Source organism: Pseudonaja textilis, chromosome 2 (genome assembly GCF_049901715.1).
Source record: "Pseudonaja textilis isolate UNSWEBS1 chromosome 2, rPseTex1.2, whole genome shotgun sequence".
NCBI lineage: Eukaryota > Metazoa > Chordata > Lepidosauria > Squamata > Elapidae > Pseudonaja > Pseudonaja textilis.
In genome coordinates, this window is record NC_141991.1 from 119,672,505 (window position 1) to 119,691,223 (window position 18,719).

Consider the following 18,719-nt stretch of genomic DNA (forward strand, 5'->3'; position numbering starts at 1 on the left):
TGTTCTAGAGGTTATGTTGAACCATTTCAGATTGGTCAAAACCAAAATCCAAAATACTTTGTTTCACATGAAACAAAATCTGGATGGGCTGAGTAGGTCAAAGCTGTTGCGCTTTGTCACTTCTCTTCTTTCTTTCAGAATTCCCAGTGGGACATATCATACTAACCTGCCTAATCCCAATCTTATCACCTCCTCTTCCTTCATTTAATTCTCACCAACATCTCATCTCCCATTGGTCCATCTGCCCTCAATTTTCCCTGCAACTTTCCCCTCCTCTCAGTTATTGCCATTGATGGCCCAGCGCAGCATATCTCATTAGCCAGTGGGCCAAGAAATAGGTATAAATTCAAACTCAAAAGGCTTTGAATGCAGCATTGTTTCCTCAAATGATAAAATACCTTTTGATTATTTTATACTTTTTTGCTACTTTTTTGTAAAATGTACTGTTTATATTATGGTAGGTTCGTATTTCAGAAACATTTACCTTTATTGATCTTCAAGAAATATATGCAAGAGCAATATACAAACGTAATGAAAACACAGATTAATTAATTTGCCACCTGTAATCTGCTAGCCTAATAGTCAGATTATAAAACTAGTTTAATATGCTACAAATACTACAAACCAGATGTTAGAAATGTTATTGATTCTCACCACACCCCTAACCAAAAGATGCAACATCATATCATCAGGCAGATTAAAATCCTCTCATACCCAATTCTTTTAGATTGCTCCATACAGGTCCAGCTTTTCTCCATAGCTTGTTATATAAAGCAACACAAACGCTTCTAACTGAGCTTTAATCTGCATTAAGTAGATCACATTTGAAAGAACAGTTCATTTTTAAAGCAGTTTCTTCCGTAAAGGATGGGATTGATTAAAACTGGCCTTTGATATAAAGAATAAAAATAGTCAGTTGCCTAATCCTGACATTCATAGGAAAAATTAGTCATTTGTTTCTCATCACTTTACCTAAAACATTCTAGTGGACAAGGTTATATGAATCATCTAAATACAAGGAATGCAAATTCTGTAATTTTAATATATTAGTTCCCTGTATCAAAGTATTAATGTTTTTGTACCTGTTGGGACTCCAAGGTATTGTGGGGGTCATGCTGACATCTGGAAACAGGATACCATTGTCCTTGATCCTATCCAAGGCATAATGCATTTCACAGAGGGGTAAGCGGTTTAATTGAAACTGAAGCTCAACCTAAGTGCATACAAAATGAACGTAAGAATGAAGGAATGAATAACATGCCAGAAAATAGGAAATTAAAAGAACTAGTTACACTTGTGCAAATAATGAATCCCCTATATTGTCACCATAAAACTACGTAATTTGTGAATAAACTTTTTGAAACTTGAATGATAATTAATAATGAACACATTCCTACTTGACCATGTTAACATCGCAAATGATATAATGCAACACATCATCTCTTTTTAATTAAGGCAAAAACAAACATTATTTTGAAAGAGCAAGCTGTTAAAATCTTTATTTTATTAACCTGTTTAAAAAAAAAAAGAATTATTTTTAAAATCAATACAATCCATTTATTTGACTGTTTTAAAACCAGCCACTATAAAGCAGTGTTACTTCATTTACTCTATCATGCTTTTGACTGCTCAAACAATTCTCTAATATTGGGATAAGTTTATTTATGTATACATACATACACATATATTCAAAAAGAGAAAATGTAAAAATTTCAAACAACACAATTTAATAGGAGCCAAACAGAGTATGTTATCCATTACAATTCCCACTAGAAATATAACCAGAGCACTACATTAAAAATATATCGAAAAGCTATGTTGTCAAAGCAATTTTCCTAAATAACCCAAAAGTTATTTCTTACATTTATTTATGTATGTAACAACAAAAAGGACCCATTTTGAGTATAAATGGGGAGTGGGAACCTCAATATCCTAAGATGTTCAAAGTAGAATTCAAATTTTTGAAATTCTGATAATTCTTCATTGGACAAAAAGGGAAGAGTAGACTGACTTAGATGGAGTCCTGGAATAGCCTACACACATGCAAGTTATATCCTATCATGTAAAGAAATAGGATTACATTGTTCTAAAGCTTGCTGGAAAAAAAAACCCTATAAAATTTCTAGCTTTTAAAGTCAAACTTATTTCCAGCTTTAGGACACAGAAAACAAAAGAGAATCAACCTGGGACCACTAATGAAACAAAATTGCAGTGCTTATAACATGGTTGCATACATAATGAGGACATTCTTAAAAACAGAGCCATGAGTGGTCCAACGAATGTAGCTGCTTTAATACTTCCAGAAATAGTGTTTCATTTGTGGTGCCCCACCTGTGGCATTCTCTCAAATACTTTGCACTTGTCTTAGGCAAAGCCTAAGTAGTAAACTAGTAGAAACATGAGAAAGAAAGCAAATCTGACAGTATCAGTTTCACATGGCTCTCATAATACTTCATTAATCTCCCCAAGGCCTATTTGATCAACAAGAAGTGCAATGGGGAACGGGGACATGACTTACAAAAACATTAAATAAACACCATAACCTTCTACCTTCCCTCTTACCAAAACATTCTCCAGTTAATCCTACAGTGGGAGTCTTTGTCACTAAATATGAGCATTTGCCATACATGGCCCAGAGTCACACTGCTTGAGTTGTGTACATATGTGGATGGGATCAGAAGGAAATTTGGAGGATTTAACTGATTTCTAAACTAGGAAATATTGAGGACATAAATATATAGCTTCCATATATTTCCCACCCCAAAATGAGAGCAAAGTGTCTTGGTTTTCCCTGATCCTGATCTGAGGGGATTTCGGAGCTACACAAACTTGAGGTCACAAATCTCCTACTCTCTCTCTAAAATATAGAAACCTATTAATGGTGTGATTGAATAATAATCTTTTATTATTATGTAAAGCTAAATGCACTCCATAATACATCAATGCTACTTAACAAAATGCAAGAATGACATTAACAAGTTCAACTTCAAGTAACCTCTGAAAGTAATCTAGTCACCGCCTCTAATGAACCATTTCATTCTGTACTGAAGTGCTATTTCCAGATACAGCCAATTAGCCTTTTGATTATTGTTTGTTAGAAAATATACACAGCTTGAGTACCACTGATGTAAGCAGCATGTCAACTAATTATGCATGATAAATGAATACATTAAGATTCTCACATAATTTTTCAATTGATTAGAAAGTGACATTTTTAGTTTCCATCAATGAAAATTTGTACATGAAAATTGTATTTGAAAGTTCTTCAACTCGATAGCCAATCAGCCACTACATACCTACAGAAAGGAGATAGAGAAATCATTTCATGGTGTATAAAAGAATATATTAAATGTGTTCAATTGAAGTAAAATTTGTTCAGAAAATATGATACAAAGACAAGTCTTCAATTACATCCTCCAATGTCAGGTGACAATAAAATGTCTCCTAATAATGACGTAAATCAACACTCCACGATAGATTACAACATACAGTATTACCATACCCTGGAATTCATTCATAGCTCTCTTTTATATAAATTTTCTAAATCAATGGTTTTAATACACTATTTTTAATATTACAAGGAATGAGCTTTCTAATTTGACAGTTGATGAAATTTTTAGAAAACAGACCTCTGGTGGACAAATAAAGCTGAGTGATGTACAGAAGGAAATCGGGACAATTTGTAAGAAACTGAAGAAATCAAGTGTTGAAAAATCACTAATTTGTTCATAGGTTGATACAACTTTAAAATATTAAGAACTGTTATACATAATAAAGTTCAAAATAAATAATTAGAGCTGCGAAACAACATATCCACAAACACAAATAAGGAAAATCATTTTCCCTTGCAAGAATGAAATAATTCTAAATGATCCCAATTCTATCGAATTTTTTTTTTTAAAAAAAGGTAATGCTAAAACTGAAAAAGTGTCGATTGGCATTAATCCAGCAAACTCAAACAGATACAGTGAAGTAAGTTCTCTTCTATTTCTTATAGTTTACAAAAAAGCTAAGAAAATATACAATCTTAAGGGAACTGTGCTATGGTTGTTAAAGGCTTTAAACATCATTTACATCTTTTGTACAGATGGAGAAGTAGTCAAGGCAGTTGCTCTATGATCCCTTCAAGCAATATAATTTAATTGATGAAATCATTTTGAATTGGTTAATGTAGATAGACATATATTAAAGGTGGTCTCATACATATGATTCACAGGAAAGAAAAAAAACCCCTAGATATTCCATGGAAGGCAAAAATAAATACAGCATATAGGATTTTCTAATATATACAGAATAAGTAAAGAACTATTTTTATGTAATGTGTTTCACTACCAACCTAAACATGGACTACGGGTGACATGAGAGCAGTGTTCCAATATCTCAGAGGTTACCACAAAGGGGGAGCCCAGCTATTCTCCAAAGTACCTGAGGGCAGGGCAAGAAGCAATGGGTGGAAATTAATCAAGGAGAGAAGCAACTTAGAACTAAGGAGAAATTTCCTGACAGTTAGAACAATTAATCAGTGGAACATCTTGCCTCCAGAAGTTGTGAATGCTCCAACACTGGAAGTTTTTAAGGAGAGCTTGGACAACCATTTGGTATAGGGTTTCCTGACTGAGCAGGGGGTTGGACTAGAAGACCTCCAAGGTCCTTTCCAACTCTGTTATTCTATTCTTTTTTAAAAAAACAACAACAAACCTCATATATACTCACGGCACTGGAAAGATCATGAAGAATCAACAAGGCCACATTTTTCTCATTCATCTCATCTATCAAAAATGGGCCTATGATTCTTAATACTCAAATATGACCTTTTCAAACAATCCAAACATCATCATGATCATGATTATCATGATTTTTATCAGTTATAAAATTATTAGGCTTGATCTTGATCATTTATTATTTATTTTAGGATATCTAGGATTTACTTTTTAATAAAAGTCTGGTAAACATGCTATTGAGTCCGAGATCAAGAACGGGACTGATCTCATATAGGATCAAATCAGAGCTATTTTGATCAACTGCTTTTAGGCACTTATCTACCTCCTCTAATGAAATAAGTTGAAATGTACCCTGAAAATGAAGATGGCTGCAGCTATCTCTTCCATCAGAATTACATTTACATCAAATTGGAGCTGCCCAATGTTTAATTTGATTATCACAGGATGCAACACTTTTATTGAACTGAGAACTAAAGAGAAGACAGAGCTGCTTCAATCATGATAATGAAATAAGATGTAGTTGCCATTATTGTTTAGACAGATTTCTTCCAAAGTATTTTCAGTTTTCTGAAAAAACAACCTATTTCTGCCATAGTGCTCCATCACTTGTCCCAAAATGCAATTAGTATTTTGCAAAATGGACACTTACTGAGTACATTGTCTTTCTGTTTTTTTTCTTTTTTATTATACAATAAAACCATTATTATGTATTAGTTTAGATATTATAATTAGGCATTTATACAAAAACTCCTCCAGAAGATGTCTGCATTTTTGAATTTTCTATTCTTTAAAAGTTATGTTGTAGAGCAAAATATATGATATAGCACAAATGAACCAGAGGGCCATAATTAATCATCTCCTGGTGCTCCTGCAAAGGAAATCTTACAAAAGAAAAAGCATCTTCCATGGTTGTACTTCAATCGTGAATCATCTTCCCACAGAAGGTATTATGCCATGGATGAAGACATTTTAATTTTCCTAATTTTCCAAGTTTAAGGTCTTTGCCTTTTCTCATACTAGTTTTATTTTAATTCTCACACTAGTTTTATTTTGATGCTCTTTCAACAATTTTAGTTTTTTCCTGCTTATTTTTATAGTTTACAGTTTTATTTCCTTTTATTTAAGAAGAGTGTCAAATAATTTTTGTTGAAAGAAAGCATGGAAAATGCAAAGTAAAAGTATTTTACTTTGGATCACCAAAACAAAATAAGCTTTTACAATTCTTTAGCAAGTGGAGTAAAAGATCTGAAGTCATAACAATAGAACCATTAATAGCATACATACACACACACAAGCATACTGTGAGGGGTCTGTCTAGAGATGACTGCAATTTGTCACACTCCCACTTTGATAACGCACAATAATATCTACCTTTTCAAAGAGGGGTGGAAGTTGTTCACTTTTAAGTACAGTGAAGAGGTTGATAAACACACCATTTAAAGCAGTTTCAATAATTTGTGCTAGGTATGTGAAGCAAAAAGTGTTGGTGAGAATAGATGTCAGCCAAAGGAACAAACAACAGGGTTACACACATAATTATTTTCAAAATTTGGATTTTCAGGCAAAAAAATTGAAATCATGGATGGTTAATTTTACAATCAATAACCTGCACGTGCTAATTTTGAACCTTAAGGGTAAGAGAATCACTTGAGTCAACCCTGTGGTTCCTCTGTATCAGAGCACATTTTAAAATGGGAAATAAAAGGCATACTTTCATTTTTAAATGCCAATGATTAATTTGGGCCATTAAATTTTATTACCTATAAAAACAAACATAAAAAATTAAACTAGATACTTATTTATGTCTAATATGATGAGACAATTTCAAAGCTCCATATATTTTTTACAGTCCACCAAGAAAAAACTAAAGAAGATGAACACATTTGCTTATTTAAGTTAATAAGACAAATTTTGTCGAATGGTTAAGATATCAGGCTAGGAGTTGAGAGATCCAGATTTTAGTCCACCCTCAATCATGGAAGCTCACTGGGACTTTGGGTCTGTTATTTTCTCCCAAAATGACACAACATCATAGGTTCCAATAGAAGAGAATATGTGTACTCAGGCTTGAATTGTGGAATCTTTGATATTCTCTGAGCTTAGCTTACTTTGTTGAATAATGAAACTTTTGCAAGCAAACAACCAAGCTCAGAGAACACCAAGGCCTCCGCAACCTCAGAATAACAGAATTGTAAATCAACATCTTGTTCACGCAGGAAACCCTATACCATTTCAGACAAATGGTTGTCCAATCTCTTCTTAAAAACCTCCAGTGTTGGAGCATTCACAACTTCTGGAGGCAAGTTGTTCCACTGATTCTAACTGTCAGGAAATTTCTACTTAGTCCTAGATTGCTTCTCTCCTTGATTGGTTTCCATCCACAGTTTCTTGCCCTGCCTTCAGGTACTTTGAAGAATAGGTTGACCCCTCTTCATAGGGTTGCTGTTCTGGGGAAAATATATCTCATGCTACATTTAATAATAAGTGTACATTAAATAAAAATGCAAAATAAGAAGACCACATTGGTGCTGGTCCATGAACCTAATAAAAAAAAATGATGAAGATTGAAGATGACACCATGCAGGTATGCTTACAACAAGACACTTTCATTTAAAGCTAAAAAAAATGTGATGCTTTCCTTGAATCCCACACTGGCAATTCTGTCCTGCTATTTACTCCTGATTGCAACAACTATCAAAGTTTTTACAGATGATACTTCTGTCCCTATTTCATAATACCAAGCTTGACCCACAGCAATAGTTCTGATAAGGCATTCTAGACATATCTTTTGAACCAGAAAAGTCATGAGTCTACCAATTGTTAACCTAACACAACCACAGAAATAAACTTCCTTTATTCTTTCTCAATTGATTTTACAGCAGTACACATAAGCTCTTCCTTTACTTCAAATCTCCCTTTAAAATGCTGTATTGGTTTCAGATGTACCATGCAGGTATCTGTGTTGGGATTGAAGTCACCAAGACTCCAAGTATAGAAAGAGTCAAAAGCAGCTAAAAAAGATTTCACTGTAAAACATAATACACACAAACACACACACACATACACACACACATATATATTTTCCCACGTCATTATAGTTGTGCTTTTAAAGTTGTGGCAACGTTGCGGCAGAATCTCATCTGCCATCATCAGGCTTCTGTATAGTGTATATAATAGAAGCCTGATGATGGCAGATGAGATTCTGCCGAAACGTTGCTACAACTTTAAAAGCACAACTATAATGACATGGGAAAATATCCAAACAAAGCTGAATACCAGATAGATAGATAGATAGATAGATAGATAGATAGATAGATAGATAGATAGATAGATAGATAGATAGATAGATAGATAGATAGACAGAGAGTAAAAAAGATTTCACCTCAACATACCTGCATTTCACAATCTGCTCGAAGGTTAAGCTCTTCACAGCAGTCCTTGGATATTCTCAGAAAGATATATTCCTTTGTTTTTTCTTCAATAATTGCTTCGTATACTTTCTCTTTGGTTCCTTGGGTCAGCCCTGACTTCTCTTTAGTGATCGGTAATAAATAAACAGCATTGACTTTGGTCATCACCAGTCGTCCTGCCAAAGTGTCTTCAGAAAGGGTTTCAGTGAGTTTAAACCGCCCAAAAAGTTGTCCATTTTGGGCATACTTTGCACCCCCAGAAACACCAGTCAGCATGAAGCTTGCTACAATCTGCAACTGCACTTTGATGTTAAACCTAAATAGAAAGCACAGAGTTAATTCCAAAAAAATGCTCCTTGTAACAAACAAGATAAAAATAAAAATAAAAACAGAGTTTTGAAAAATCTATATTCAGAATATTTTTCAACTGAATGCTCAGCATCTCCTGTTATTTTTCAGTGGTCTAAACAATCAGAATAAATTGTGGGTTGTTGTGGTGACTTAGGAAATAGGATAGGTATGATAGGTATCTTCCCCCCAATAACTACCGTGTTTCTCATAAAATAAGGCCGGGTCTTATATTTTTTTGAGCCCCGAAAAAACGGCTAGGCTGTCTTTTCGGGGGTGACTTAATTCCCCCCTTGCATCCTCATCTAGAGCACCCCGCGGGCAGCCTCACCACCAGCCACCCCTAACGGGTGATCTTGGCAAAGCGCAGAGAGCTCCCTGCTCCCACCAAACACCTTTGCTGCAGACCCAAAACCTTTGGCACCCGCCGCTGTTGCTTTCCCTTCTGCCCATTCCGCCACCATGTTTGGAGCTGCCGCTTCTGTGTTTGGAGTGCCACTGTCATTTGGAGTGCCGCCACCATTTGGAGCACCGCCGTCATGTTTGGAGCTGCCACTTCCGCGTTTGGAGCTGCCGCCATGTTTGGAGTGGTGGCGGCGCTCCAAATGACGGTGGTGCTCCAAACAGCGGCAGTGCTCCAAACGCAGAAGCAGCAGCTCCAAACGCGGCAGCAGGTCCAAATGCGGAAGTGGCAACTCCAAACAGCAGCAGTGCTCCAAACATGGAAGCGGCAGCTCCAAACGCAGTGGCAGCTCCAAATGCAGAAGTGGCAGCTCCAAATGGCAGCAGTGCTCCAAACAGCAGTGGCGCTCCAAATGTGGAAGTGGCAGCTCCAAACGTAGCAGAAGGGAAATCAACAGTGGCAGGCGCTGAAGGTCTTGGGTCTGCCGCAAAGGTGCTTGGCAGGAGTAGGGAGCTCTCCGCGCTCTGCCATGATCGCCCATTAGGAGCAGCTGGTGGCGAGGAATTGCTGCCCGCAGGGCGCTCCTAACGGCAACTCCCCCCGCCCTTCCCCCCATTTTGCATGTTTTAAAATAGGCCTAAATTTGGGGGGAGTGGCTTAATTTCATTTTATGCCTAGAAAACATGCTGGGTCTTCCTATTGGGGGAGGTCGTATTGTTGGAGAAACACGGTATTTGCTCCACTGACATGACTTGTTACGATTATTTTTCCATAAAATGGGAGATATATACAGATAAAGACAATTGTGTTTTTCATAGGCAAAATATAAATGTTAATATGTTATAAACTTTTCTTTTTAAAATTTTGTAAGACTTGTATTGTCTTCATTCCAGCTCTGCTATTGTAAGTCCAGGAGATCTCTGAGACATGGAATCCCAAATCAAAAGATACAAAAGCCATGACTGCTTTTAGACAGGGACAGGTCAACTTTTGTGGCTCCTTTTCTTGTTACTTTTTGTTTGGATTATTCTTAGATGCTTTACATAAGGATCCCCATAATGATCCAGGGAGGACAAACAGTACAAAACATGATCTCAGAGCCTGAAGGGACAAGCTGTAAGGAATCATGCAACCCAGCCTGAAATAAGTGCATTGATTGTCTATTTATTTCCAGATGCAATCAAGGAAAGCCCTTCCCTGCATATATCAGGGGCGGCCTGCAGGGCGCTTAGATCTGACCCATGGGGCCGGCCTGCAAATAGCAAAGAATCAGCCCACGATGTCTTTGCTAGCGAAAATGGGGCATGGGGGGCACAGGCAGCCCCCGTGCCCCATTTTCAGCCTGGATGACCTCCTGCAGCACCCTGCCAAACAAAACGGGGCATGGGGAAGATCTGCCTGCAGCCCTTGACCCATTTTGGCCAGCAGGAAGCTATCCAGGCCAAAAACGGGGTGCCCCCATACCCCATTTTGGCTGGCAGGGTGCTGCAGAAAGCATCCGTCCTGTCTCACTACCACCACCAGCCTCCAGAGGACAACTGCAATGCCGATCCGGTCCTCCAAGAAATCCAGTTTGACACCCTTGGTCTATATCCTTAGGAGCAGGAAATGGAGAGTAGGTTCATTTCACCTTTAGTGGAGGAATATGAAGTCATGACATAAGATAAGGTTTTCTCTGTGGAGTCTTAATAATAGGGTCACTTAAAAGGCAACTAACACCAACTCTATCATATTTACATGTTAGCTCCCTTTTACCAGGTATTGTCAAGTGCAAAGAATCAGGATCCTTTATAAGGGTGCAGGTTAAATGATTTATTGCAGCCTTTACGCAAGAATCTGGTCAACTAAAGATCAGCACTAAATTAGCGCTGGATAAGAGCCAACGGAGTTCAAGGAGGGGCAGATGAACTTTTATGGCAACACAAAGACTTTAAACTGATGATTCATTTAACTACACCCTCCAGCTCTGCCTGCTCTTCTTCTATGGATATTTATGTACTATATGCTTATAGTCAGTGTAATGGGTGAAATTTGTTTCTATATTTTATTAATTTTTATTGGAGAAAGACTGACTGAGCTGGGGGAGGAGTCAAATGGGGAATTTGTTCGGAATCCCCACAGGGGCATAAGAGGGTGAATTGAATGCTGTTAAATCTTATCTAATCTGATCCAGGCACAAACCATCAATCTGAGAAGATTCTTGTGTTATAGTGAACAGCTAATTGAGATCTTCACACGTGGATCTGATTGTTAATTCCTGACAGTTTCACTGATTTTATTCAAGATATTTAATTATATTATTTACTGAAATAGCTTGTTATTTCCTTTAGCCTTGGTACTGCAATCCTGGAATACAACATTAAGTTATAAAATTAATTAAATTATAAACTAAAATAAGGCCATGGGAGTAACTACTGAAAAACAGTTCCATGGAGCTGAAGCAATGTGCCCTCAGTATGTTAGATTCAAAAATGTATTATGTCAATTAGTTATAACAAGAAAACAGTATGCATTATCTGTAACTCAGTAAAATATTTAATGCTTTAGATGAAGCAGATAGTGGTCCACAAAAGCTTAAGACACAGTAAATATGTTAGTCTTTAGCTGTTACAAGACATTGAGGTTTTTTGTTTCAACATGTGATTAGATTTATAAATTGTTAATGCAAATCTCTTCTAATTGTCTGAGATCCAAAGTATGCTTAGTACAGTGAACTGTATTTTAATATATTTCCTAAACAGCTATTCTTCTTAATCAATTATTATATCAATTCACTTGCTGTCAACTGAGCAAACTGCTGACTTACAACAACTTTCTTGGGTTTAAATACAGAAAAACCAAGCATATATTTTTATGCTGTTTACGCCTTCCCTTCAAAATTATAGTTGATGAATATAATTCATACCTAAAATTAAAAGAATAATAAAATTAAAAGGCCTAATTTGTCAAGTAAAGAATATTTTTGGAAGAAATATGGGCAGCTAAATTTCAATATAACAGATTGTTCTTCTATTATTTGTTTCATGCAAAAGCTTGTGGAAATGTACTGTTTAAAGTTAAGGCCAAAACTTTTAAAACTGTTTTTAGGTATCTTAATATAACAGCATATAAAATTTTTCATTTTAGATTTAATATCTTAATCTCTCTGTTCAACTGAAAGGCATAACTTTTAAATATGAGGTTCTACTAATGTCTATTAACTTGATCATTTCTGTCATCAGGTACAATAATTTAAATAATAAATGTTAATACTAAAAGAAACTATTATTGAAGCTTACTTTTTTAAGGTCTTGTAGTAAGTCTATTGCCATAAATCAATAAATTCACAAGCCTTTCCCTTCTCCTAAATCTCAACTCAATATCATGCTTACTGCAAAAGTTGATTTTAGAAGCTAGCTCTTTTAAATGACAGATATTGTAATATTGCTAAAAATATGGGAGGTGCCAATCTACAGGAACTTCAAAATGTATAATTAGAACTCTGAAATATGCATTGCTGTTATTTAGAATAATTTCACTATACAGGAGAACAATTGGTTTCAATCTAATATTTAAGGATCTGCTGCCAACGCTGAGAATCAGAGTCAAAATTAGAATCTTTATCATGCCTCATTAATCATATTATAAAAAGCTATCATTTATTTTGATAATGTACATTTAAAAGCTGACAATTTATTCCTGGAAGGGCTGAGTAGCTATAGACCTTTACATATCATCACTTATTATTATCCATGTGGTTGTTAGAAAGTGAAATACGATTGTTTTCCTAGCCATTACAAATAACATGAGGTGAAGTCAATGGTTAGAGACAATTCAGTAACAAAAATGGGAGGTTGAGTTTAGATACATAACATTGGAGTGATCCATAGTTTACATGTTTAACTGTGTATGTTTAACTATGTGTTGCTTTCTCCAAAAGTATCTCGCACCCCTCTCTCTCAGACACATGTTAAAAAAAACATGCTAAAATGAAATAAGCTGATGTACTCAAAAATTTACCTAGTAGTGTGTTGGCAAAGAATGGCAGCTGCCAGATCCATTGTTTCCACTGCACTGAGCTGCTACCATAGAATGGCTGGATAGCACATTAGCTGTAGCGACTCAGCTCCACCCTCAACTGGCTCACAAAATTCCAGAAATTTTAGCAATCTGCTGTTGCCAGCTGATGTAAGCTGACACCAACATACCAGTGGATTTACCATAAATGAATGAGAATTATACTTTTCCTTATACAATCACCGCAAGAACGCAAGATGCCAAGAAATGTTACCAATTCCAGAAACAGATGTATTTCCAAATTACTAGGTTGCTGGTTCAAAGTATGCCATGCACAAATTCACAAACTTTAGTGAATCTAAATCTCTCTTGAATCTAAAACCTTCATTTTTAGGACAATAGGCTTCAGAACAACCAAATGTTAGCAGCTTTGTTTCAAAATAATAACAAATATGCAGTGTAAGGCTAAAGGCCTTTCTAGTCTGCATCCTATTTTTAAAAATGGGCAATTAGATGTCTCACGGAAACCCACGAACCAAAAGATGAAGGTTCTTTTTTGTCATTGCTCCTGGGTAAATGAAATTCCTTGGTGTTCTATATTTCTTGATCTATAATGCCTTAGGGTAGCAAAGACGCAGATAAAACCAAGGAACTTTCCATAGGTTATGTTGTGCTGGCAGTAAAATGTCACTAATAAAGAAGAATATTTATAGCTCAGGGTTAACATGAGGGGTCCTTGGTGCTCTCTGAGTTTGCTCATTTCACTACCCAAACTAGGTAACATCAGCAGCACTGACGATGTTATCTAATTTGGGTAATGAAACGACTGCAAAAAAACAATCAAGCTTAGGCAGCATCAAGGACCCCTCAAGTAAAATGTCAATCAAGAGTTTTAAAAAGTAGAAGCAGAACCAGGACACAGTCTAAACAGAGGATGGAGCTGTAAGATTACTAAATCCTAACTATAAACACTGATTTCACAAACAGAAAAAATGTTAAAATACTCAATGGCTGAAAAGTATATTGAAATAAAACCAAAAAAAAAATATTCTTATACATTTTCAAGTGCATAAAATTCTTTGCAATGCTGATTGGGACAAAAGAGTAATCTTAGTAAGTGTACCCAAGCTCCAATAACAATAAAGGAGAAGAGGGACTATCTTGTACTGAATAAAGTTTTCCAATTCTTTTTTCTCACTGTGGCTTCCCCAATCATCTTTTTTTAAATTTTTAGTTAATTTGATTTGTCAATCGCTTACAAGATAATTGGTATAAGAATAAACATAATTATGAATACATGAAATGGATATATATAAGAAAAATAAAAGAAACAATAGGACAGGTGCGGTAGGAACATTGGTGCGCTTATGCACGCCCCCTACAGATCTCTTAGGAAAGGGATGAGGTCAATAGTAGACAGTCTAAGGTTAAAGTTTTTGGGGTTTGGGGAAGAAGAAACCACATAGTCAAGTACAGCGTTCCAGACATTGACCACTCTGTTGCTGAAGTCATATTTCCTGCAATCAAGTTTGGTGCAGTTAACCTTGAGTTTGTATGGTTGAAGCTGAAGTATTCATTGCAATGTATAATTTTATGTACTATACTTAGATCAGACCAAAGGCGTTGTAGTTCTAGGTTTTCTAGGTCTAGAATTTCAAGTCTGATGGCATAAGGTATTCTGCAACGAGTAGAGGAGTGTAGAACTCTTCTTGTGGAATATTTCTGGACTTTCTCAACTGTGTTAATATCAGATACGTAATGTGGGTTCCAGACTGATGAGTTGTATTCGAGTATTGGTCCAGCAAATGTTTTGTATGCTCTAGTTAGTAGTGTGATATTACCAGAGAAAAAGCTACGTATCTTTTGGAATGGTAAAGAGTGTAATACTGGAATAAATAGCAATAGCAACAGTACTTAGACTTATATACAGTCCAAAGTACGTTACAGTACTCTCTGGATGGTTTACAAGGTTAGCATATTGCCTCCAATAATCTGGGTCCTCATTTTACCGACCTCAGAAGGATGGAAGGCTGAGTCAACCTTGAGTCCATTAGGATCGAACTCCAGACTGAGGGCAGAGTTAGCCTGCAATACTGTGTTCTAGCCACTGTATCATCAGGACTCTAAAAAATAAAATAATATTTTATTTATCCTAAGCAGCAATGACTGAAGGGCTCAGGGAGACCAAGGAACTACAAGTAGTCCTCGACTTACAACTATACGTTCAGTGACCCTTTGAAATTACAACGGCCCTGAAAAAAGTGACTTATGACTGTTTTGCACATTTACAATTGTTGCAGCATCTCCGCAGTCACATGATTACATTTCAGATGCTTGGCAACTGGTTCATATTTATAACAGCTGCAGTGTCCCGGGATCACCCTTTAGCGACCTTCTGACAAGCAAAATCAATGGGAAAGCCAGATTCACTTAACTACCATTTTACTAACTTAAGCACTGCAGTGATTCACTTGACAACGGTGGCAAGAAAGGTAAAAAAATGGGGCAAAACTCACTTAATGACTATCTTTTGGGCTCAATTGTGATCATAAATCAAGGATTACCTGTAATCTGCAGCAAAGGAGACAGAGTAACCCAACTGTGAAAGTCACTTCTGCTTATACAGCTTTGAGGCTAGTCCAAGAACTCCTAAAACCAAACTGTATGCTCTTTGCTAAGTAAACTTCTCATCATTTCAAAAACTGGAACAGAACAATTAAGCATCAGTCGTAACGTATGCCTTTGTAAGCACAGAACTGGATTACTGTAATATATTCTACAAATGGCTGCAATTGGTGCAAAATGCAATTGTCTATCCATTAATAATGGGTGAAAGCTATTGTAACCATGTTCCGTATCTACCTCAAGAACAACATTTTGCTCGTGAGTCGAAATTCAAAAGTGCTGATCATTACTTAAAAACTCTATGCCAGGAAGGTGTTGTTGGAAATCCTTGTTTTTTTAGAAATTACAGCAATGGGGGCTGGCAACGTAGGTTCAAATAAACTTTTAAGAATGCTGTTAAAATTTTGCTTTTTAGGAGAATTCCTGAGGAGTGAATTTTGTTCATAGAAAGGCAGAAGGCAAGATATGCTAATTTTATTTGCAACTGTCAGATCAATTGGCTAAACAGACATTAAGCAAAACTATCACTTACTTGCTGACTTCTTTATACTGTGCTATTTCCTCAATATAAAGGAGATCATGTAGCCGTGACTGATAATTACTCTTGGTCAATGATCTATCCAAGACAGACTGTGTAAATAGCTGGTCAGCAGACAGAGGGATCTGATATCTGATCAGAAGGCTCTTATCCAATTCAGTAGTCTCGTTTGGCTCAAATTCTACAATTGTCTTGGAAGTGGAATCCCAACGCTTGGCTGTGGTTAACAGTTGCTGCCGTGCATTCATCCGGTATTCAAGATCTATTTGCAGCAGATAAAGAAAATAAACAGGCATGCTTACTAAGTTATATTTAAATAATCAAACTGCCCATGGCAATATATTTTTTTAACAAAACTCTCAACAATTAGCACCATCTTATAGGTGGATTAACAATCCAATTAAAATAATTTTAAAACATTAGGGCATAGAGCTTTGGATATCAAAAAGCAATTTTATTACTGGTATGCATTAAATTATTTCATGGTATCTGAAGGCCTATGGAAACAAACATTTTAATTATTAAATTATTAACAGTTGAGTTTAATGCTTATTATTTCATTGTATTCTTATTTAATCTAGTAAAGTTGTAAATACTAAATGCTTGCATGTTTTTTTTCTGAGTCTAAAAGCATATTAGCATAATGATATATGAATTGTTTTTATATTATGCTGAAGAATTAACATACTGAATCTTCACAACCCTCTAATTGCTCACATTAAAACTTACAATAGACTTCATCCTTACTTCTTTGATAATGGTAACTAAAAGAATTGGCAGATTAACAGGAATTTTTAGCCTCAAAAGATATATTTGGGATGTCTTACAGTATTCATTCTGCAGCTTAATTCCACTAGAATCACAAACATGGCATTGGCATATCAGAAACAAAATCTGAAAACAGCTATACATCATATGCTTAAGAGTTTTATTTTTAGTTTCCAACTGACCACCAGTATATACAGGTAGCCTGCGACTTACGATCACAATCAAACCCAAAATTTCTGTTGTTAAGTGAGGCAGCTCTTAAGTGAGCTTTCCCCCATTTTATGATCTTTCTTGCCATGGTTTTAAGTGAATCACTGCAATTGTTAAATTAGTAACATAGCTGTTACTTCAGTCTGGCTTCCCCATTGATTTTGCTTGTCAGAAGGTTGCAAAATGTGGTCACATGATCTCAGGACTCTGCCACAGTCATAAATATGGGAAGCTGCCAAGCAGCCAAATTTTGAACATGTGACCATGGGATGCTGCAACTGTTGTAATTATGAAAAATGGTCATGTCACTTTTTTCTTTGGCGAGACTTTGAAAGGTCACTAAACGAATGGTTGTAAGTTGAGGACCGTCTGAATTTGCATGAAATTTTGGAATCCCTTTTAGGTAAGTAGTGAGCAAAATTGTGAAAATGCTAATGACAATATCTAGAAAAATTGGTTGATAAATAAATCGAATCTCGGAGTCCTTCATTAATACACTTCCTTCCATTCTGAATGCTGAAAGAGACAAGGCTAATTCTACATATATAATTTAGAAGCAAGTTAGGCACACCAAGCAGCAATCAAAAATCAAGATTGCCAATTTCTCAGTAGAGTAATTTCTTTTTCAATAAATGCACTGGTACTATGCATTTATTGGAATGATACCCATCTTTACCAGCTTGATTAACAAAGTTAGACTAAGACAAGATAAAATTAGTTGCAAATTCTTTTTCAATAAAGAAAACTCTGTGGCAAAATGCAAACTTTATCTATTTTAAAGTCAGCCCATTTAGCGTTCTTCTTCCTCATCATCCAATTCCCTTTCCCTTTATAAAGCATGATGTGACTATATAAATCACTTGCTTTATCTACAGGAGAAGTAGAGAAGTTGGTATAATCTGTTGGTATAATTTTGAACTTCTTTATTCTAAAGATTCAGCCAGATGTCAGTTACAGTGATGTAGCCCAAAACATCTAGAAAGTACTAAATTTATCGTATGCTTGGGGGACAGATTACAATGAACCTAGATATCTGGTATGAATGTATGAATATATATATGCATGTATTATGTTCTGTTTTTATTATTTTTATTTTAAAAAATCTCAAGCCAGCAAATATATCTAATATTCCTTCCTTCTCCTATTTTATCCTATGATATAAGTTGGGCTGAGAGAGTGTGATTGACCCAGCTGGTTTTCATGGCTAATATGGAACTAGAACTCACAGTCTCCTAGTTTCTAATCTTACTATATAACTAACCTAAATATCTAAGTTATTATAGACATTGTACATGACACAATACTTTATTACTATACTTATTTGTAAATATACTTGCCTCTGCACACACAGAATGGCAGAACCTGGAAGCGGAGTTAATAGAGGGATCAGTTTAGAATCCCTGTGTAGCCACAAACAGACTATGTCCAGACTTCCTTGAATTAAATAGACCCTTATCTAACTCCCCAAGCAGCTGCTAATTGTGAATTGGGAGGATTCTTGTGCATAGGCTGTTCAGCAATAAATCAGTTTGACTGGACCTTCATCTGTGGACCTGGTCTTTTGTGCCTGACAGTTTAATATGTAAGTCAAATGCCACTGACAAAGGAAAGCTTCACATACACAATTTAACAATGATTCAGAATGCTTTTAATATGAGATTTAAAAGAACCTTCCTTTATTCAAATGATATTTAAGATTA

At 35.8% G+C, this 18,719-nt stretch overlaps 1 protein-coding gene across 11 annotated transcripts in view; it reads right to left on the reverse strand.

Annotated features, from left to right (window-relative positions):
• The window catches only part of HELZ (helicase with zinc finger), a 120,530-nt gene that overhangs the window by 56,800 nt on the left and 45,011 nt on the right, over positions 1-18,719 (reverse strand). For all 11 annotated transcript variants that reach the window (XM_087925070.1, XM_026711122.2, XM_087925067.1 and 8 more), the window contains 3 exons: positions 16,036-16,303; positions 8,114-8,447; positions 1,083-1,213 (listed from right to left, as the gene is read on the reverse strand). In XM_087925070.1, coding sequence (XP_087781196.1) covers positions 1,083-1,213; positions 8,114-8,447; positions 16,036-16,303 — 733 coding nt within the window. The remainder of the gene's footprint in view (positions 1-1,082; positions 1,214-8,113; positions 8,448-16,035; positions 16,304-18,719) is intronic.